Source organism: Balaenoptera ricei, chromosome 11, assembly GCF_028023285.1.
Source record: "Balaenoptera ricei isolate mBalRic1 chromosome 11, mBalRic1.hap2, whole genome shotgun sequence".
In the NCBI taxonomy this organism is placed as follows: Eukaryota; Metazoa; Chordata; class Mammalia; order Artiodactyla; family Balaenopteridae; genus Balaenoptera; species Balaenoptera ricei.
Genome location: NC_082649.1, coordinates 41,391,428 through 41,414,067, shown reverse-complemented (window position 1 = coordinate 41,414,067; position 22,640 = coordinate 41,391,428). Strand labels below are relative to the sequence as shown.

The 22,640-nt window shown below is 51.0% G+C and overlaps 1 protein-coding gene and 1 pseudogene across 1 annotated transcript; both read left to right on the top strand.

Moving 5' to 3' along the window:
• The first annotated feature begins 1,084 nt into the window (after positions 1-1,084).
• On the top strand, positions 1,085-4,950 carry RING1 (ring finger protein 1). The gene is made up of 7 exons (XM_059938950.1): positions 1,085-1,248; positions 1,371-1,505; positions 2,218-2,378; positions 2,479-2,694; positions 3,404-3,793; positions 3,976-4,249; positions 4,531-4,950. Exons 2-7 carry the CDS (start codon positions 1,428-1,430, stop codon positions 4,630-4,632), a joined length of 1,221 nt encoding a protein of 406 aa, XP_059794933.1. The 5' UTR covers positions 1,085-1,248; positions 1,371-1,427; the 3' UTR covers positions 4,633-4,950.
• Positions 4,951-15,944: 10,994 nt separating this feature from the next.
• Positions 15,945-19,122, top strand: LOC132375299 (HIV Tat-specific factor 1-like; annotated as a pseudogene).
• Positions 19,123-22,640: the final 3,518 nt, after the last annotated feature.

Sequence of the window (22,640 nt, the reverse complement as noted above, 5' to 3'; positions counted from 1 at the left end):
GGACTGGCCACGGACTGAAGGAGAGGACAGGGAAGTAGGGGGGAACTGGGGGAGGGGGCGAGGGGACCCACTGCTGCCTTGTCCCAGAAAGAGGCCACCCCCTGGCAGTTGCAGCCCAAGTCCGGGAGCCCCAGTTCAAGCTGGAGGAGACAGGACGCCCATCACGGTCTCTTTTCCCCCGTATCCCTCTCATCCCCTGCCCTCAATGGGGATCGCTCTGCCCCTTCCTCTTCTCTTCCCTCCCGGTCCCCTTCCTTTACTGGGAAGTCCTGGAGGAGACTTCTGCCCGCTTCCCACTCCAGACATTCGGCCCCTTGTGCCCCCCACCTACACGCGCACAACCCCTCCCCGATAGGGGCCCCATCCTGTGTGTGTGTGTGTGTCCCTGCTTCCGCGTGGTGTCTCCATTCCCCCATACCTCCCGTGTGCCTCCCTCCCCCGCCCCGGGCCGCGGCTCCTGATTGTCCAAACGCAATTCTCGAGTCTCTAGCTCTGGCCGAGAGTTGAGTCTGGACGTCCCGAGCCGTCGCCCCCAAACCTCGAAGGGAGAGCGGGTCGGAGGGTATAGGGAGAGCCAAAGCGGAGGGTGGAGCAGGTCACCAGGGTGGTAAGGGAATCCCGGGCACGTCGGGACTTAGTTGCGTTCACAGGACTGAAGGACTGTAGCGGCAGAGGCTCCTCTGCAGCTTTTTTTTCCCCGGAATCCCGGGCTGGGGTTATGGAGAAGTTGTGTGTGGGGAGGAGGGGCGCCCTTCCCCAGAGCCGCCAGGGGACGCGGAATGGGGGAGGTGGCCCCTTTTCCAATTCCCTCTGTCCCCTCCCGGGGTCCGAGCGATCCCAGGCCCCGCCCTCCGGAGCGGAGGCCCCGAGTGGGGGACCTTGGAAGGGGATAGTGGCTGAGGTCGGCCGCGCGACGGTGCTGGCCAGGGGACGGAAACCGCGGTCCCCACGTGGCGTGGGACTCTGGGGACGCCGGCTCCTCGCGGGGGCCGAGGGGAACCCGGGCGTCCACGTCGCGTCCCACCCGCGCCGCGACTGGCGGGTGACGTCTCCGCCGGCGGGGGGTGGAGTGGAGTGGAGGGGCAGGCGGAAGTGACGTAGGGCCCCAGCGCCCGGGCCATGGCGGCGGCGGCGGCGGCAGCGGGAGCTGCTGTCTGAGCAGCGGCTGCGGACCGAGCGAACTCGGCCGGAGAGCCCGGGCCCCGGGAGAGGCGCTGCGGCGGCGGGAGCGCGGACGGCTGGAAGCTGGTAAGGGGCCGCGCCGGCGCGGAGTGGGGGGCGGAGGAGGGGAGCCTAGGGAGGGCGGGGTCTGCGCGAGGGGCGGCCCCCCTAACACCCTTCCTCCCCTTCCCCCTTCCCGCACTCCCCAGCCTACCTCTTCTCCTACCCGGCGGTGGAGCCCTCGTGGGGGTCTGTGCCCGGTCACCATGACGACGCCGGCGAATGCCCAGAATGCCAGCAAAACGTGGGAACTGAGTCTGTATGAGCTCCACCGGACCCCTCAGGTGACAGGGATTCTCCCTTTACAACTTACTCCCTTTCCCCAGACCACTCCATCCCCAGACCCCCATCTCACAGCCTCTTTTCCATTTTTTGCCCCATTCTGCCCGATTTCACACTCCCTGGCCCTACCTTTGAATCACCTTAATCTTTCAAAGCACTTTCACATTTATCTCATTTAATCCTCAAAACAGACGTGCCAGAGAGGTAGAGCAAGTATTACTATCTTCATTTGAAAGATAGCAAACAGGCTGAAATTACCTTCCCCGTTCCTCAGTTCCGCATCATAGGTCAGTGCATTTAAGACTCACCTTGGGAGTTTATTAAAAATGGAATTCCCGCTGGCCCCTACCTGTAACATTGTGATACAGTAAAGGGATGGGACCCCAGAATCTGCATTTTTAACCTGCATCCTAGGGGATTCTGATATAGGTAGTACCAGGACTGCAGTGTAAGAAATTCTGTTGACCAAGTAAGTCTTCCACAGATGGCAAATCTGTGCCACGCCCATCCCCAGGCCTATCACCAAATCTCAGATCCTCCTATTCCAAAGCTCCTGCTCTTAGAATTCCCAATTTCCTCAAGTGGCCAACGTGAGGTACCCAGATTCTGATATCTCACTGTATTTCTCAAGACTCCAATTTCATGGACCACTTGTTTCTAAAACCCCTTTCCCCCCAACCCACCCACCACCTTTCCACTCATCGACGCCTCCAGGAAGCCATCATGGATGGCACAGAGATTGCAGTTTCCCCTCGGTCACTGCATTCAGAGCTCATGTGCCCCATCTGCCTGGACATGCTGAAGAATACGATGACAACCAAGGAGTGCCTCCACCGATTCTGCTCTGATTGCATTGTCACGGCCCTGCGCAGCGGGTAACAGGAGGGACAGGTTTGAGATGGGGGGAGGGGGCAAGAGTTGGACCCTCCATGCCCTGGTGATTGACTCCTCAGGGCCTCCTTTCTCCCATACCAGGAACAAGGAGTGCCCTACCTGCCGAAAGAAGCTGGTATCCAAGCGGTCTCTGCGGCCAGACCCCAACTTCGATGCTCTGATCTCTAAGATCTACCCCAGCCGGGAGGAATATGAGGCCCACCAAGACAGGGTGCTCATCCGCCTCAGCCGCCTGCACAACCAGCAGGCGCTGAGCTCCAGCATTGAGGAGGGGCTGCGCATGCAGGCCATGCACAGGTTCGGGGGCCACGAAGAAGGTGGCAGCGGTGCTGATGGGACAGATCCGTGGGTCAGACTCCTGGGGCTGTCTTTGCTTCTAAGCCTCAGCATCCTGAGTGCTGATCACAGTCTTAACTGTCACGCCTGGAGGTCATGGATGTAAACTGTAGCTTCTTAGCAACTGGTACTACTGTTCTTAAGGAAATAGCTCATCTTCTAACTTTCTAGAAGTTAGAACAGTAGAGTGCTTTTTGAGCATAAGCTCTGAGTTCACACTGCTGGGAATTAAATCACCTCCTAGGCCAGCATCACTCAGTCTTTAATGTGTATCCAAATTACCTGAGAGTCTTGTTAAAAATGCAGATTCTGATTCAGTAGGTCACAAGTTGGGCCTGAGATTCTGCATCTCTACAAGACTGTGCTGCTGGTTCTTGGACCACGCTTTGAGAGGCAAAGAGACTATGGTCTCAAACTAGTTATTTAACCTCTCTAAGCCTCAGTTTCCTCAGCCATAAAATAGAGATGATATAATTACCTGTGTCCATAGGATTTGTATAATTTGAGGCAATCAGTGCAAAATACTTAGCAATGTGCTTAGCACGTAGTCAGTATGTAATAAATATTAGGTATCATCATTAAGATTTCCCTGATCTCTTAATTCTCTGAAGTTTAAAATGTAAACCCCTTATCCTTGGTGCTTTCTAACCTCGACCACTTATTTCCACAGGGCCCAGCGTGTGAGGCGGCCGATGCCTGGGTCAGATCAGACCACAACGATGAGTGGGGGGGAAGGAGAGCCTGGGGAGGGAGAGGGGGATGGAGAGGATGTGAGCTCAGACTCCGCCCCTGACTCTGCCCCAGGCCCTGCTCCCAAGCGACCCCGTGGAGGGGGCGCAGGGGGAAGCAGTGTAGGGACAGGGGGAGGTGGCACTGGTGGGGTAGGTGGGGGTGCCGGTTCTGAAGACTCTGGTGACCGGGGAGGGACCCTGGGAGGGGGAACCCTGGGCCCCCCAAGCCCTCCCGGGGCTCCCAGTCCCCCAGAGCCAGGTGGAGAAATTGAGCTCGTGTTCCGGCCCCACCCCCTGCTCGTGGAGAAGGGAGAATACTGCCAGACTAGGTGAGAGCCTCGTCCTTCCCCAGACCACTGAGAAACCAAAGGTCTCATGATCTTCCATCAGAAGTGGGCTTCGCCCAAACCCAGAAAGAATCCCTAACCCAGAGGCCCTTTGGGAAATCCCCAACTTCCCTTCTCCATTTGAGGCTTCCTGTGCCCTCAACCTGCCCTCTCTCCCACTCCAGGTATGTGAAGACAACTGGGAATGCCACAGTGGACCATCTCTCCAAGTACTTGGCCCTGCGCATTGCCCTCGAACGGAGGCAGCAGCAAGAGGCCGGGGAGCCAGGAGGGCCTGGAGGGGGCACCTCTGACGCCGGAGGACCTGATGGGGGAGGCGGGGAGGGTGGGGGTGCCGGAGGAGGTGACAGCCCTGAGGAGCCTGCCTTGCCCAGTCTGGAGGGTGTCAGCGAAAAGCAGTATACTATCTACATCGCCCCCGGGGGCGGAGCTTTCACGGTGAGAGCCTCTGAGGGCAGCTGTGTGAGAGAGGAGAGGAGGGAGAGTGGCCTGGGGAAGCAGAACCGAGATCCTGACTTCCTAACTGACCAGCCCTCTTCTCCCTCTGCATCTCCCATCTCCCTTCTCTGTCTGTCCTTCTTCCCCATCATCCGTGTCCCTGCTGTGCCCCATTTATTATTCCTTATTCCTTTTTCTTTTCTCCTCTCATTCATTTCCTTTACCATCTTTCCCAACTTACTTTTCTCTTCCCTCTCCTCCCCCTTCCACCCCCTCTGTAGACATTGAATGGCTCGCTAACCCTGGAGCTGGTGAATGAGAAGTTCTGGAAAGTGTCCCGACCACTGGAGCTCTGCTATGCCCCCACCAAGGATCCAAAGTGACCCCTCAAGGGGACAGCCAGGGGATGGGGACCATGGGGTGTCCCTGAGTCCTGGCCCACCACCCAGCTTCTTTGTCCCCCAGAGCCCTCCAGCCCAGCCAGCCAGCAAGAGGACACAAATGAGGACAAGTGGCTTTTATACAAAGTATCTATATCAGATTCTTCTATATTGTACAGAGTGGGGCCTGTGCCCCCATCTACTGCCTTTTCTATTGCCCCCAACCTCCCATCCATGCAAGATGTTGGGAAGGGTGAAGAGCCCTTCCCTTCATGCCCTTCTACCAACAACAACAAATTTGCTTTTTTTTCCTCTTTGAAACCTGTGGTTCTGTGTCTCTTTATCAGGGGGGTTACTAGAAGGAGAGGAAAACAAAGATCGGGGAGGGAACCCTAGAAATCATGTAGAATCAGCCTTGGAAATGGGGAGGAAATGTCAAAGGGTATTCACGGTGTGTAGATCCCATTTTCCTGAACCTTCAAATCAGCAAATGTGAACGAAAATAGGAAGGACCTGTGAAGCTGTAAGAGACAGGGTGGAGAGCGGAGAGGTGTGAAGTCAGATCCCAAGCTTTCCCCCTATGACCTGAATGCCCAGGCTGAGATCCCGGGTTTCAATACCACAGGGAAAGCAGGAAAGTGGCTCAAGAGGGTGACACGGCAGGCCCGAGATGTCTGGAAGGGGAATAATTCCTCGTCCCTGCGAGAAGCTGGTTTCTAAAGCTGGAGAGAAAAGGCGCAGATGGGGGGAGGGCTGCGAGAACCTCCCTGCACATATCCCGCCCCCGGGTAGCCTCCCGAAGAAGACGGGCAGGGCCGGGGACTACAGTTCCCGGGAGCGAGCGAGCTGGTCGGTGCCCGCCGAGTCGCGGGGCCGAGCCGAGGGAGGGCTGCCCGGGAATTGTAGGACCGGCGGCAGCGGAGAGCAGAGGTGGGGGCGTCCAGTAAAGCGCTCGCTGCTCCGCACCCCCCACGCCTCGAGTTCCGGGGTCAGGGGCCCACGTAGCGCGCCGCGCCCCGGCGAGGTGGGGAGGATCGCCTCTTCAGGAGGGACTGACGCCGCCTCCCGCCACCCACTTTGGCCTCTCTGCCCTTCGCTTCCTGTTTCCGTTGCCCTTCGCTTCCCCACCCCGCTCCGCCCCAAATTCCCGAAGCTCGCTCAGTCTCGGCCCTACCGGCTGAGGAGTCAGCCTCGGGGTCTGACCCGCCGGCTCGAGGGCGCGTCACTCCACGCTTGGCATTTCTCGTTTGCTGCCCCTCGTCCCTTTCACCCTCAGTACGACGGACGCAGGGGGTACCCTCCAGCCCCGGTGACCGGGCGCCCACCCCCGAGACCTCTCGCCCTGTAGAAATAGACAACACCCACTTCACCCTTGTAGAAGCCCCTTTTTACACCCGCCTCCCTGGAGCCCCGAGCCTGGCTCCCCTTTTCTCCCACCTCAGGCATCCAAGGGGGGCGACGCTCCCGGGATGTGAGGGCGGGAGGAAGGTGGGCGTCGCTCCCGGAGTTTCAAGGGAGAGAAACCGATGGGGAGGAGTCGCGGGAGTCTGGAATGAACCCGGCTTCTCTTCTGGTTCCACGGGCTGCCCGGAGCGACACCTCCTCACTCTCCTTGTTCTCGCCAGCCCTACCCGACCCAGCAGCCCTTCTGCCTGTTCCCCCGCCCTCTGGCTTCACGCTGGAGCCGCCTGCGGGCCTTGGTCCCCGGTCTCTCCTCTCCTAGTGCCCCAGGCCACACCACGGCCCACCCTCTCCGCCGTTCCGCTCCTCGTGCTCCTCCTCGGACCCCTCTCTGCTGCCAGTGCTCTGTCGCCCTCCTCTGCCCCCGAGACGCTGAACTTCGCAGGCTGCCTGTTTCTTTAGATGGCACCATGTGAGTGACATACAGAACTGTTGCTCCAGGTCCATCTCCCCTGCCCACAACAACGAAAAAATGACTACCTGACCTGACCAGGCGTTCCTCTTCCCCAGTGCTGGCAGAAGCGGGGAGGGGAGGGGGTTGCTCCAGTTCTGTTCCACCCCCACTCCCTGGGATAGCTCCCCAAGTCTTTCAGCCTCTGTCAGTGAAGCCTGCACCTTTGGGTGAGGCAAAGTGAGAGACACAAAGTATACAAAAGGGAACCTGATTATTTTGTTGAGAGACAAGATACAGAGGATAAAAGGAGAATAACAACCCAGAGGAGCAAGGTGGAGAAAGAAAGACATTAGATTCAGACTGATCGGGATCCAAATGTCCACCTCGCCACTTACAAACCACGCGACCTCGCATAGGAAAGGGACTTGCGAGGTGGGGCCCGCAGTTGTGTATTAACAAGCCCTCCGTGTGAATCTGATGTGCTGGGGCCCAGAACCCCTGCAGCAGATGCTCTGGTCCTTACAGAGTGAATGACAAGTGTCCCCTGCAGGAGGGATGCCAGGCCTCAGGGCAGGGGGATCACTGGGAGCCGCAGGGTGGTTAGGAAGAGCTTCTCAGAGGAGGTGCCACCAGACTGGATGGACGGGAGGGGAAGAAGGAAGTAGGTGGGGGGCCTGGGGGGGAGGGGAGCCTCTCTCTCTGTTAGTCTCCCCCTCATTTTATCTCTTTCAGGTTTCTTGGTCTCCAAACCATAGCAGATTATGTGTCTAAGTGCAGAAGCTGAGCCCCAGAGCCCAGGGCCTCAGGAGACCCCTGCCCCGGTGAGGCCTAACTCTGAGGGTTTGGTTGTCGCCCGGCTGCCCTCAAAACCCTGGCAAACTGCTCACGGGAAAGTTGTGCCCTGGGTTCCTCAGGGCGGGGCTCAGCCTGCCTGCGCCACCTTGGTCTCTCTGCCTCCCCCTCCTCCTGGCTGCTCTCACCTTCATCCCCCTCCCCTACAGGCTGGGAGCCCAGGCAGAGGAGGAGAAGGCAGGACAGACCTCCAGCTCCCCATCTACCCCTTGACCCCTCTGCTGTCACAGCTGACCCTGTCCCACGTCCCTCTCAGCAGCCCCTGCCCGCACCCCAAAGCCCTTTTCTCGCCTGGACTGTGGAGCCTCCTTTTCTCATGCTCCCACCCCTCCCAGCACCGCCTGGTCCATTTGAGTGAGAGGCCCTTTCCCTGCCCCCAGTGTGGGAAGTGCTGCAGCCACGGGGCCACCTGCCCCTGCCCCTGCACTCCCACACAGGTGACAGTCCCTATGGCTCTGGCCTCCATGGCTGTGGCTTCACTCAGAGCCCCCTTCTGCTTTGACAACCGTCCACACCCAGTGGGAAGGACAGGGATGAACAGAGCGGAGAGGGAGGGGGGTTGAAGCAAATCAAGGCCCCTGTGGCAGTGCCACCCGCCAACCCCGCAGCACTACAGGAGGGCAGCCCTGGGGACAGACTCCCTCCACAGTCGGAGTGACTGCCTCTTCTGTGGGAGGCATAATGGGGCACGGCTCCCTGCCCACCCCATCCCAGCCAGAGACACCACATTAGGTGATCAGAGTGTCTCACCGGGACGTACTCAGAGCTGGAATGGCCAGGTCCACCTCACTCCCAGTCCACAATCTAATCCCCCAGGAAAAGAGCTTTTCCTGTTTCTTAGAAAGTAATCTGTACTTCCAATCTCCTGTCCTCCATCTGAGAAGTTTAACCAGGCTGCCTGAGACCTACTGCCATCACGGACGGATCAGATTCCCCGGGATTTTCTTGACAGGATTTTTTAAAGAGATAACTGAATCCCCAGAGATCTCCATGACAAACCCCACCATCAAATTCTAGTCGCCCACAAATCCCACCCAACCCCATCACTTCCCCCAGAGGCCGCTGGGTGCTTCTTGCCTCCGGTGCTAAAGCTACACCCAGCACCCCATTGGATGAGGCCATCTCTCTCCCTGTGCCCACTCCTGGACCCACGGGCCCTGTTTCAGGGCTTTCTGTGACCGTCACTGCATTTCACACTAAGAATAAAGCCCAGACGGAGGCTGCTCTTTCCAGCAGCACCGTGGGCCTCTTATTGAAAGGTGAAAATAGGCAGAGGCACGTATCCAAGGAGAAGGCAGGGAAATGGAGGAGATGGAGACCAGCGGAAGAAGACAAAGGAGGGTGGAGGAGAAAGTGGGAGGTTCTGGGTGTGGAAAAAGTAGAACAGGGCTGTGTGGGAGAAGACAGACAAGAAACACCTGGCCAGTACAAGCACTTCCTGGCATTTGCACTTCTTCCACAGATTCCTCACTTGCTGTCTTCTTCATGTGCTGGGAAACTGGTTTTGAACAAGAGTCAGCAGAGAGTCCCACGGAGCATCCCCTCCAGATTGGCACCCTGGGGCCCAGCGTGGCCCCGAGGATGGCACCATCATCATTCACTCTTTTTTGTTTGTTTGTTTTTTGGGGGGTTTTGTTTTTTTATTTTATTTATTTATTACTTTTGGCTGCGTTGGGTCTTTGTTGCTGAGCGCAGGCTTTCTCTAGTTGCAGTGAGCGGGGGCTACTCTTCGTTGCGGTGTGCGGGCTTCTCATTGCAGTGGCTTCTCTTGTTGCAGAGCATGGGTTCTAGGCACACGGGCTTCAGTAGTTGTGGCGCACGGGCCGTGGCATGTGGGATCTTCCCGGACCAGGGCTTGAACCTGTGTTCCCTGCATTAGCAGACAGATTCTTAACCACTGTGCCACCAGGGAAGTCCCCATCATTCACTCTTATAGGAGGTTCTGCTGGGGGAGTTTCCCCCTTCGGCGGCACCTGCAGTAAATTTATTGTTACTGTTCATGTTCAAGGATAAGGTAGACCTTAGTTCTTGTATTAACTTCCCCCAAAGAAAACTCTTTAGAACTTGGCAGATTTCTCCCGATGATGTATCAGAGAGGCTGCTTATTGCCACATGCAGGAAGGGATGAAAGAACCTCAAAGGTAGAAGGATCACTTGGGAGACCACTGGTCAGTCTCACCCTTTCAGAAACTATGTATTGAGTCCACCATGTGTCAGGACTGTTCTAGGACCTGGGTACCACAAACAGGTGTGTGATGTGGCCCCTGCCTTTGAAGAATGTGATCTCAGGTGTTCGTGGTGAGCATCTCAATACTGAATCCAGCATCTAGTCCTAACAAGTGTATCCACTATTATATCTCTCAAGTCTGTCGACTCTTCTCCATCCCTCCACCTCCCTGGGCCAGCCACCACTGGGACTGTCTGGCTCTTCTCTGAATCACTGAGATCGCTGGAGAGGCTGGAAAGGCCTTCTCTGAAACAAGCGGCACGCCTGAGTAAGAGAGACCTTTCTGAAATGCAAATCTGATGGTTTCAGGCACCCTGCTGAAACACAGTCAATGGTTTCCCACCGACCTTAAATTAAAGACCCAAGTCCTTAACCTGGCCTCTAAGGCCCCTTGGGGTGTGGCCCCGCCGGCCTCTCCAGCCTCGCCTCCCACTACTCACCCCTGTCACTCCCTAGCGCTCTACTCCACCGCGTCGTGCTTCCTCCCGCAGGCTGAGCCCTCCACCCGAAAGGCTGCTTCTTCCATTTCTCTTTTAAGTTAGCTCCTGTGCATTCTTCAGATCTCAGCTCCTTTACCACATCCTCAGGGAAGGTACTCAGACCTCCCTTTCGGGTCAGATTCCCCTCCTCTGAGCTCCCACACCAAGGCGCACTCTTTCTCCGAGGTACTGTGTGTGGTCGCAGATCTACGTTTTTTGGGGATTACTCGATTGGTGTCTGGCTCCCCATGGAACGTAAGCTCCCTGAGGGCAGGAACCAGGACTGCAGATGCTCACTCTTGCCATTCCCTGGGCCTGGAACTGGACACTCTATGAATATGGAGTTGAAATATTGGTTGAAAGGATGCATGCATGCCTGGATCTGGGGCAGGGGATGCATATTTCAGAATCTCAGGATGGATTGAGGCTGTGATTCTCCCTCCAGCAGCTGCAGCCCAGGAGTCCCATATGTCATTTCCTTAACACCATTCCTTCCTCCATGCTTCCTGGCATTGTCCATCCACGGTCGAGGCTCTGTCCCAGACTCCTCCACCTTGCCCATGAGACCTCTTCTCCCTTTTACTTCCTAATGCCCCTTCCTGGTTTTGCCTCCTTGGCTTCAGAAGGCAGCATGGAATAATATGGCAACAGCGGAGGATTCAGAATCAGAAATCTGGGTTCAATAACTAGGTAAAAGTATTAACGGTGTGACCTTCAGCTGGCTTTTAAACCACTCTGAACCCTGGCCTTCTTATCTGTAAAATGGGAACAACTTCAGAATCAAGCAAGATGGAGGATGTGGAAAATCTAAAAGCACCATCACCTAGAAATACTGATAAAAAGGGAAAAAATTAAACATATACCTGAGTTCTCAAAAGGAAAGTAAAATCCCAGGTGCTAGAAACAAAGAGGAAACTGAAAGCCAGAGGGTGAGCTGACTGTGGCTACGGTTACTAGGAGGGGGCTGGGAAGGAACAGGTTCTGTCAACCTGTTCTGTTTCACCAGCCACCCAGAGACAGATGAGGTCTCAGTCCTGAACAGGTGTGGAAATTAGATGAAAGACAGCCAAAGCTGACTCAAGAAGAAATAGAAAGCCTGACAGCTCTATAAATTCTAATAAATTGAATGAGAAATTTTAAGTACACACACACACACACACACACACACACACAGACACACACTACCCAAATGGCTTTATAGGTATATTATTCTGCTAACTCTTCAAAGAACTGTTTATTTATTTATATAGACTGTCCCAGACAATGGAAAAAGAGGACCAATTGAACTTATAAGATTGAAAATCCTAAATGAAATATTAGCAAACTGAATCCAATGGAGTTGGTGCAAGTGCATGTATATATGCACGTGTGTATGTGTGACCAAGCAGAGTTTATTCCAGGAATACAAGGATGGTCTACTTTAAAAATCTATTAATGATATTTACAACATTGACATATTAAAAGGAAAGAATATGATTGTCCCAATAGGTAGAGATGCACCTGGATAAAGTTTAACACTAATGATTTAAAAAACAAATCTAGCTAACTAGGAATAGAAAATAACTTCCAACGTTAATACAAAGATACTAGTTTTTACTGCTTCTATTCAACTTGTGCTGGGGGTGGTGGTGGTCTGAGCTAGCACAATAAGAAAAAGTAGAAGTAAAGTCATAATTATACATAGATGATTGATTATTTACAAAGAAAATTTATGAGAACCTACAAACAATTAAACGTAACCCCCTTTTGGGGGGCAAGATGAATATTCAAACATCAATGTGGCTATACAACAGCAATAAACAAATTTTGTTTTAAGAAAATACCATTTGTAATTGCAACAAAAACTATAATATACTTAGGAATCAATATAGCAAAATATGTGCATTAGCTTTATGGAGAAAATTATAAAACTCTATTGGAGAACATGAAGAGAAGACAAAAAAGAATGGAGAGATACGTCATGCTCATGAAGAGGAAAATTCAATATACAGCTGATTAGTTTTTCTCAAATCTATACGTTTAGTACAATTCTAATCAAAATCTATACATTTAGTACAATTCTAATCAAAAGTACTAGAATTTAGTTCAATTCTAATCTAAATTCTATTTAACAAGCTGTTCTTAAAATTCTTGTGGAAGAGTAAATGGCCAAAAAAAGTCAAAACAAGTTTGAAGTGGAAGAATACCAGAGTGTTTGCCTCACCGTATATCACAGCTTTAAAGCTGGAGTGATTAAAGCAGTGTAGTCCTGACACATGGACAAATAGATAGACCACAGGTCCAGAATCAGACCCGCAGAGATATGAGAACTTTGTATATGACAAAAGGAACATAAGTCAGTGGAAAAGGATGGACTATTTCTTAACTTGTCTGGGGTTAACTGGCTATCCAAATGAAAAACAAAATGGATCTGTGCATTACAACAGATCCAAAAATAAATTTCAGATACCTTAAATATGTGAAAAAGAAAACTTTAAATTCTTCAAAGAAAATACAAGAGAATACATTGATGATATCAGCATAGGGAAGGATTTCTTAAACAAGATACAAAAACACAGGCCATAAAAGATTGACACATACAACTACATTAAAAATTTTTTTTAACTTCTATGAGACAAGAAACAACAAAACAAAAAGACAAGCCACAGACTTTGAGACTATTTACAACCTATATGACCAATGAGGGATGGGTATTCAGGATTTATAAAGAACTCTTGCAGATCAATAAAAAAAAAAGGACAAGGCAGGGGGAAATGAGCAAAAGCTATTAACAGGTGAGTCATCAAAGAGGAAGCCATATAGCTAATAAACATAGGAAAAGATGCTCAACTTCCCTAATAATGCAGAAATGCAAACCCAAACCATGAGATACTACTTTACTAAATCAGCAAAATTAAAATAACTCTGATAACACCAAGTGTTGACAAAAATGTGGGATATTAGGAACTCATCCGTTTTGGCTTGAAGTGTGAACAGCTGTAACAAATTTGAAGGGAAATTTGGCAACACTTAATGCTGAAAATACACATACCCTAAAACCCAGTGCTCCGGCTTCTAGATGTATTCCTTAGAAAAACATTTCTAGGGGCTCCCCTGGTGGTGCAGTGTTTGGGAATCCGCCTGTCAATGCAGGGGACATGGGTTCGAGCCCTGCTCCGGGAAGATCCCACATGCCACGGAGCAACTAGGCCTGTGCGCCACAAATACTGAGCCTGCACTCTAGAGCCCACGAGCCACAACTACTGAGCCCGTGAGCCACAACTACTGAAGCCCGCATGCCTAGACCCCTTGCTCCACAACAAGAGAAGCCACCACAGTGAGAAGCCCGCGCACTGCAACGAAGAGCAGCCCCCGCTCGCCACAACTAGAGAAAGCCCGTACGCAGCAACAAAGACCCAACGTAGCCAAAAATAAATAAATAAAATAAATAAATAAATAAACAAACACTGATCATGCATAACTCTTAAAAAAATTTCTACATATGTACAAGGAGGCAAGGATAAGAATGGGCATTGCACTATCATGTGATTGTCAAGAAAGCGTGGAAACATCCTAATCTGTCCTTAAGGTAAAAGGATGGATAAATAAAGTATGGTTTATTCTTACAGTGGACTGCTACACAGCAGTTAAAATAAATGACTTATTTACCAACATATAAGTAAAAGAAAGTTGCAAAAGTGGATGTTGTATGATATTTATGTGTTTTAAAATACACAAACAATGATACATGTTAAAAAAAACAAACAAAAAAACTATTTGTTGGGACTTCCCTGGTGGTGCAGTGGTTAAGAATTCGCCTGCCAATGAAGGTGACAAGGGTTTGATCCCTGGTCTGGGAAGCTCCCACATGCCGTGGAGCAACTAAGCCCGTGTGTCACAACTAATGAGCCTGCGCTCTAGAGCCGGCGAGCCACAACTACTGAGCCTGCATGCTGCAACTATTGAAGCCTGCGCGCCTAGAGCCCTTGCTCCGCAACAAAAGAAGCCACCACAATGAGAAGCCCGCGCACCGCAATAAAGAGTAGCCCCCGCTCGCTGCAACTAGAGAAAGCCCGCGCACAGCCATGAAGACCCAACACAGCCAAAAATAAATAAATACATTTATATTAATAAAAGCCTATTTGTTAAAGTAGAAAATATGCATGGGAATAATTCCCAGTGACTTCAGAATGATAATTACCACCTAGAAAGGAGAGGAATGGGATGAGCTTTAGCTATAACTGTAATGCTTTTTTAAATTACTATTTTTAAAGACAAAGATACAAAGCAACAGAGGCGATGCAGCCATGAAGATTTGCTCCATTGGGTTGTTGTGATGAGCTTCTATTGCTTAACTTCTCCCCACCCCCCAAAAGTGTGTGTTTTGCAATCTGGCAGAGACACAACCTCAAACTTTCTCAGGATTCGGTTGTAGTCATCTTTTGTTTCTAGGATAGAAGGTAAGAGATTGCAGAAGCATTTCCCTGGGGCCAGAAGGATGTTAATTATGAGAGCAGAAGTTCAGGGTTTCAGGTTGTGCTGTGCCAGAACTGAGGGCCGGATCCCAAGTGACAAAGGTGCCCAGGTGTGGTTTCATAAATGTTGCACATGATAGGTGAGGTCCCCTAAAGTCTGTGGACCAGAGCAGGGTCCCTGTGGTCCAGATCTGAGCATGACACTGTTTGTGATCATATTCATATTCACTTCAAATTCACTTTTACATATTCCCTTTTGAATATGCTAAGTTTGTGGTACCTTTGAGACATCCAAGTAGGGATGCCAGGTAGGCAGTCAGATCCACAAGTCTGGAGATCAGAGGAAGACATAAATTTGAGAGTGATCAGCTGATAGCAACTGAAGCCATAGGTTAGGAGTGATGGATCTCCTGGAGGCAGAGTGTAGCATGAGAAAGGAGGGGTCTAGGGCTCAGGACACTTGAGGATCTCCAGTACAACCAAATAGAGCAGGATGAGCCAACAAAGGAGCAGGGAGCAGCCAGAGGGAGAGGGGAAAACCCAGGAGAGTGCTCAGTCCTGGAAGCCAAGTAAAGACTGTGTTTCAATAAAGAATTGGTCAAGGGCTTCCCTGGTGGTGCAGTGGTTAAGAATCTGCCTGCCAATGCAGGGACATGTGTTCAAGCCCTGCTCCGGGAAGATCCCACATGCCGCAGAGCAACTAAGCCTGGGCGCCACAACTACTGAAGCCCACGCACCTAGATCCTGTGCTCCGCAACAAGAGAAGCCACCTCAATGAGAAGCCCGTGCACCGCAACGAAGAGTAGCCCCGGCTTGCTGCAACTAGAGAAAGCCCACGCACAGCAACGAAGACCCAACGCAGCCAAAAATAAATAAATAAATAAAAGAATTGGTGAAAAGCATTGAATACTGGAGGGAGGTCAAGCAGAAGAAAACTAAATAATGGATTTAATGAAATGAGGGTCATAAAAAAAAGCACCTGTGTGGCCTGGGAGAGGTGGACACCAGCCCAAGAGGGTTGAGGAGTGAGTGGAAGTGAGGGACTAGAGAGAGAATTTTCCCCCAACTTTTTATTATGAAAAGTTTCAAACATACAGAAAAGTTGAAACTATAGTATAATGATCACTTGTACATCCACCACTTAATTTAAAATCGTTATCATTTATACGTACATACGAATATTTGCATATTTAGATATAGTCCTTGAACCATGTGAAAATTGAGGAAATCGTGATGCTTCACACTTGAACACTTCAGCACACATTGAGCACATTGCCTCAAAATAAGGACTTCCTCCAGCTAAGGAAATAACAATCAGTCCCTAATACCACCTGATATACAGAATATACTCAGATGAACCCCCAAATGTCTTTTATACATGTCTTTTCAAATTAGGATCCCATCAATGTACATGCGCTGTGTGTGGGAGAGTGAGGCTGGATGAGGGGATGGATAGGTACAGGGAGTGGTCAGAGGAGGAGGTGAGGTGGAGGTGGGGGTTGGTTTTTCGTGTTTTATTTTGAGAGGGAGAGGCTGAAGATTCAGGAGGGGAAAAGGGGGAGGGAGGGTAATCAAGGAAATGGGATGCAGTCACAGGTAGGGAAACTGGCTTTGGGCAGGAGGAGGGCAGTGCCTCTGCTCCAGTGGTTCTCAAAGTGGGGTCCCCAGCCAGCAGCATCAAGCATCACCTGGAAACTAGTTACAACTGAAAATTCTAGCCCCCCACCCACCCACCCGCTGAATAAGAAACGTGTTTTAACACGCCCTCCAGGCAATTCTGATGCGCCAAGTTGGAAAACCATCGCTCTTTTCTGAAGGAACAGGGAGAGATGGGCACAGGTGCTATGTGGATTTGGTAACAGGTGGTTGAAGGAGTCCACCTCTAATGGCTTCAGTTTTCTCTGTGATGTAAGAGCAAGATCATCAACTGAATGTGAGGTGGAGACAGAGAGGCATCTCATAGGCTCCAGGATCAGGGAGTTTAATGTAGCCAATGACCAGCCTGATGTGACTGGTTAACAAAGCAATGCCTCTTAGGGACCACGAATGAGGAGTGGTGACCATTTCCTGGCTCGAGACTTCCTCCAACACTTCTTAGCTTGAAGAATAAACTCCTGAGGAAAAGAGATCATTAGGCTCACCAGGGTTGAGGTTTTGCCTGAGAGATACAAAGGATGGAAATATAGCAGGGCAAGGCAGTTCAGGATACTGTCGAGAGAGTTGATGAAATGAAGGACCACACAGGTGTAGCCACATAAGGTGGGGCTGATGGGCTAGAGGAAGGGAGGCATCATTGACCCGGAGGTCCCGGGAGACTGAGAAATGGTTGTGAGAGGAGCCGAGACTGAAGGGGGGAAGCTTAGGAGATGGGGGTTGAGTGATTCTGGAGGAGCTGCTGCAGGTGACAAGGTCCAGGGTGTGACAGTGAGGAGGGGTGGCCAAGTCGGAGTGGAGAAGGTCCAGGGCATGAAGTCACCAAGGTGTTGAGATGTCAGGTGGGCAACAGGTCCTCTCCTTGGACAATGAGATGGGAAGAGACAGACAGTTTGCCGAGTGCCAGAGTCCCCCTGAGTGAGATGGAGAGGTCTGGGAGGGGACAGACAGTAGCAAAAAGGAAGACAGCAATTTAGCCCAATGGCTGAGCCCCGGAGGCAAAGGGTTATTTTAAAGCAGAAACTGGGGGTGTGGGGGTGGAGGACGAGGGTCTGGAGGCAGCCATCTGGAGCAAGGAAAGCACCCTCACCTATAAGAAAATAAACAGCTGTCATTTCAGAAGCCTGCAGAGGAGGTAGTACCCTCCAGGGAGAGTTCAATTTCGGTTAAAGCCAGGAAGTGGAGGGAGCACTCCAAGGAGAAGCGAAGGGTAGGAGGAGACTCCCAGCTTATTAGAGGGCACGAGAGTGGGTTCAGGAGGGGGCACGTGGGTCAGAGCCAGAAAGCACAGAGTGTGGTGGAGACAACAACGCGGTAGAGTAGGTGGGCCAGGGAGTTTACATTTTCACTCTTAAATATAAAAACACGGATGGGAGGCAGGCTGGATATCATCTCATTAGTCTCTGGGAAGCTATAAGAAGTGATGGTTCAGGATGTGGCCTCTAGAGAAGACCTGCTGGATTCAAATCCCAGCGTTGTCATGCACGACCTTGGGCAAGGTCTCTGGGCCCCCATTTCCTCTTCTGTAAAATGGGGATAACAATAGTTCTGACCTCACAGGGTTGTTGTGCTGAACCAGTGACTTAGTGTGTTAAATGTTGAGAACAGTGTCTGGACAGTCATTTCAGATAACTCGGTGGTGGCTCCCAAGCCCAGGAGAGCAGCCTCTTGGCTCACCTGGCCCCTGCCCTGTGCTAGGTAGGAAAGCCAAGTAGCCACCCATTGGATGGGAACGAGGAGTTTGATGAGCAGCTGCAAATGCAAGAATGACTCCAAGATCAGAGACACCCAAGAAGATCCTGGTAGAAAAATGGACGCTTTGGGGGCAACAGCTTGAAGACACTGCCTACATCTGGGAGGGAGGCTTGGTTCCCCAAGATCACAGAAGGTTTCATTGCTACATATCAGGCCAATTATGGCTTCTCTAATGATAGCATGTCTAGCTCTACCGCAAAAATACAAGACGTCAATGCTAGGGATGCAGAGGAACTTCCACAAGAAAAACCTCACACCCACTGATCCCAAAAAGAAGGGAGAGAAAAGGAAGAATCAAGATGGTCTCATGTCCACAAAGATAGAAATAACAAATGTATTATATATCTGACTTGCCTCTAGACATTACAGTAGGTGAATTTACACAGCTGACATCCAAATTTTGCATTATTATGAGCGATCGTCAGAAGAATTTAAGGTCAAGTTTTACAAAGATAATCAAAGAAATCTTAAAGGACATGGGCTTTGCTGTTATTTGAAGAGGAAATCTTTGGATCTTGCATCACAGCTCTTCGATGAAGATGAAATTGGAAGCTATAGGGAGGAATGGACAGGGAGTTTGGGGTTAGTAGATGCAAACTCTTACACATAGAGCAGATAACAACAAGGTCCTACTGTATAGCACCAGGAGCTATATTCAATATCCTGAGATAAACCATGATGGAAAAGAATATTAAAAAAACTATATATGTATAACTGAATCACTTTGCTGTACAGCAGAAATTAACACAACATTAAGAAGCTACGAATTACAGCTCAAAGTGGCAAAGTTTCAGCTGAAGGAGTGATATGATGCTTCAAAAAAGAAGAATAAGTACAAAATCTACAAGAAGAAGCTGTGTCTGCAACAGAAGCAATTGGACTGGAGACCTGAGAGGCAAGATGGGCCAACCAGAATGTACCAAGAGTGAGTTGTCATCATCAAAAATATATTTCATCCAGTGGATTCAGAGGATGATGCATTGGTGCCGAAGGAGATCAGAGAACACCTCTGAGTAGAGTGTTCCAAGCCTGGACAAATTAAGAAGCTCCTTTTCTTTGGTAGGCACGCAGCTGATGTGGAGGAATGCAGAGGAAGCTGGTTATTGTATTCAAACCCTTGATGGAAGGTGGTTTGATGGCCATCAAATCATTGCCCACGCAGGGGATGGGATTACAGACTATCGGGTTGAGGAGACCTCAGGAGAGAGGGAGAGTTGAGGGTAAAGGGGACTCTCCAAAGGCTAAGTGTGTGTATGTGAACTGAAAATAGTTAATTCTCCTGTGTGCGGTGATATACCAAGAGAGGTGGAGTGGGAGGGCGCTGCACCACAGGGAGCAGTGTTTTGTCACTATCATTGTAGAATTGCTGGTGCATGGTAACAATAAAAAGTCGATTTTAGTATTATTTAAAAATTCTCTCCAGACAACTGCCTTGGAAGAAATACTGAATTTCACTTTGAGGCTAGTGAAAATAAAATGTACTTTTCCCCATCCTCATTCACAGATCCTTTGGGATGCTGTTAAGAGCCTTGCCTTAGAGCCAGCGATGTCTCAGAGTGGAAAGGAAGCCAGGTCAGGAGAACACGTTGCTCCCCGCCCACCAGTCTTCTGACCCTTGGTCCCTAAATCCTGGAATTGTCCTGGCTTCTGTCCTTTCTAAATCCTGCCTGTCCAGCTTTTCCCTCAGTTCTGCAAAGATCCTTCTAATAATTTACTCTTACTTCTTAGAGTTAATTTGCTATTTCTCTGCAGACAGCTCCTTCCTCAGCTCCATGACTTCCAGCCTGGAGTCATGGAAGAAGAGGTGAATTGGGGCACAGAAGGTTTGAACCACTGAATGGCTGTGTGGTGTTGGGCTCATTACTTACTCCAGCGCATGAACCAGGAAGAACACCTCCAAGGACAGGTGTGTGAATTCGGTGAGATGACATATCTGCTCTGTGATTTCAGGGACCTTGATTTATTCTCTGCTGAATCTACAGTGCTTGTCACAGAACACAGAGAAGGGGATCAATACATATGCCTTGGTTTAATGAACACTGTATCTGAAAACACTCTATAAACTCAAATGCAACATGAATTGCATCCATTTTCCTCAGGATGGAGAAAACTGATTCTATTCTTCCCTTCAAAGTTGTCTTGGTCTTGCTTTCTCCTTCTTTCCTTGAATCTTTACCCTAAATCTATGTTGGAACCCAGCCAATTTGCCTGCTTCCCCTCATGCCTGATTTCCTAAAATCTGAAAAGCCACCCTTCTTAAATGGAGGGTGGGTGGGTCCATATTGATAGGATGGGAAGAAAGGAGGAATCCCTTATTTCTTTTGTCCTCAGGGTACATGTCCACATTAAATAGCTCTGAAATTGATGCTGAGATGGGCACCCCCATTTTATGCAGAAACAGAGCTGTTGAAGACAGAGTAGATATTTCCCAGAGAGTCCAGTTAAGAACTAACTCAGGACAAGCTGAAGGCACAGAGGTGTAAAAATAGAGGGAAATGATATTTCTTTAAAGGACAGAGATCCCTTAGCATTGGGGCACTATTACAATCCATAAGGACACCTCCAAGTCCTTCCTATATGACACTAGGTAAAGACAGGAACCGATGTACCAGATACAGACACGAGTCTTACAGGTTAGCAAAGAGAGGAGGATATTGACACAGTCCCGTCTTAAGGAGTGATCCCTGATGCTTCTGGGTCTGTGAGGCCAGTGTGTCTGTCATCAGCAAAAGGAAAAAAGTGAAGGAGAAGTTTGAGGGGCGGTGATGTTAGCCAGAAGTTATGAGTTTCAGCCTGGGGATCACAAGGACCCATCTAAGCCACAGGACTGAATGTTGTTAGACTGAAGGAAAAGTCCCTCAGTTGCTTCAGCTTGAAGGGGGCATGAAGGGGGCGCTTCAGCAGTCGCCAACAGTTTGAGAGAATGAAGAACTCCATCCCCTGGTCGATGCTGCCCCCTGGAGGTCGATATAGGTATCGCGGCTCCCTTTCACGCGATTCTGTCGCCTTTTCATGCCCTCCTGAGACCGTTGGGTCAGAGGGCTCCTGTGGATTCCCGGAGCAGTTCAATGTTCCCGAAAACTGTGTGCTCCAATGTAACTTTAATGCCTCCAGGTTCCAGAATATGAGCCTCCTCATATTCCAGCAATGCTCTTCAGTGAGGCCTGCAAGAAACCGTGCTTATCAGCCCAGCGTATATACTTGGGTTCAGAGATGGACAGGAGAAGAGAAGGGCAGAACTTCGAAAACCACGGTGCCAGCATGCACAGCCCTTCTCCCATCGTAGTATTAGTTGACTTTCGATGAAGACACCTGTCTCGGGAATCTCCCTCGTGGGATATCCAGAGACCCCCTTCTCTGAGAAACTGCTCTGTCAAAGCAGCCTATGTCTCCCTATTCCCAAGTCCCAAATCCTGGGCCCTTCTGTGCTCCTCGAGCTGGGGCAGGAATCAGGTCAAATGTGAGAATATCTGGATCCCCCTGGTGGTGGTGGGGTTGGGGGGTAGAAACGGGACAGGAAGGTGGAGGCGCCCAGCGGTGAGCTCGCGGTCCCCCAGAGCCCAGCACACCACCTCCCAGCACTGGTCAGGCCTCAGGGAATGTCTGGGGCGAAGAGTCAGGCAGGGTAAACCTGGAAGTACGCCGAGTGGAGGGGGAAAGTGGTGGTGACACCGGGTGAGGTCAGTTAAGGACACTATCCTGGTTCCGCCCCTGAGGCGTCTGAGCCAGTCAGGAGCCGCCCTCAGTCCCCAACATCTCTGCACCCTCCCCGGCTCTTCAGACTTGGTCCTTGAGGCTGAAGCTCAGAGATATGGGTCCCAAAGCCAATCAGAGCACTGCTCTCAGAGATGGGGCGGAACCCAAAAAAAGCGGGAGCCGGAGAAGGCGGCTCCAGCGACCCTGCCACGCCCCCTCCGGCCGCAGCCAATCGGCAGGGCCCGCCGGGAGAAACCGGTCCAGCTCTGCCTCGCTATGCGCGGTCCTCGCTTTCAGCCACCCGCACTCGGGCCACACGCGGGACGCCTTTGTACTCTTATTCTCTCTGCCTCCGCGGGCGGGCTGGGCCTGCATCCAGAGTGCCGAAGCCGGGTCTGGGAGGGAATGATTAGGCCATAGGGGCGGAGGAAGCGTCTCCAAATTACCATTTTCCCCTGACTGCCCAGGTCTTCCCCCTCAGGACTTAAGGCGCCCCCATGTCTCCCCAGTCTAGAGTCTGAGTTCAAATGAGGTGTACAGGCAGTGGCACCAGGCAGGCGCCGAGTCACAGAAATGGATGAGATGATCACATTGCAAACCTGGCCTACTAATGCCCCGGTGGTGTGGGTACTGCAGTCCTCTAGCAAGTGGCTGTGACAACCACACCAGAGGAGCTAGGGAGCTGACACTGAAGGAGAGGAGGCAATCCCAGGGTCAGCCTGAGGAGGCAGGAGGCAAAGAGAACTGGTGTCGGTGTCAGGGAGCCAAGGCAGACCTTGGACAGTGCCCAAGGTGGCACAGCCCTTGATGCATCTGCCATCTTAACCAGGGCCATTTCCTCCAACAGGCTGGTTACTCATGAAACAGTCTCTGCCCTAAAAGCACTGCAGCCACTCTTTTGGCCTGAGGTAGCTAAAGGTAAGAGGTAACCGTGTGCCCCTACTTTCTGGACACCCACTAGAAGGGATGTAGGCCCAGGAGGTAGTCAGAGAGCCAACGTGACCCTGGAGCAGAGATGGGGCTACTTGAAGGCCCCAGGA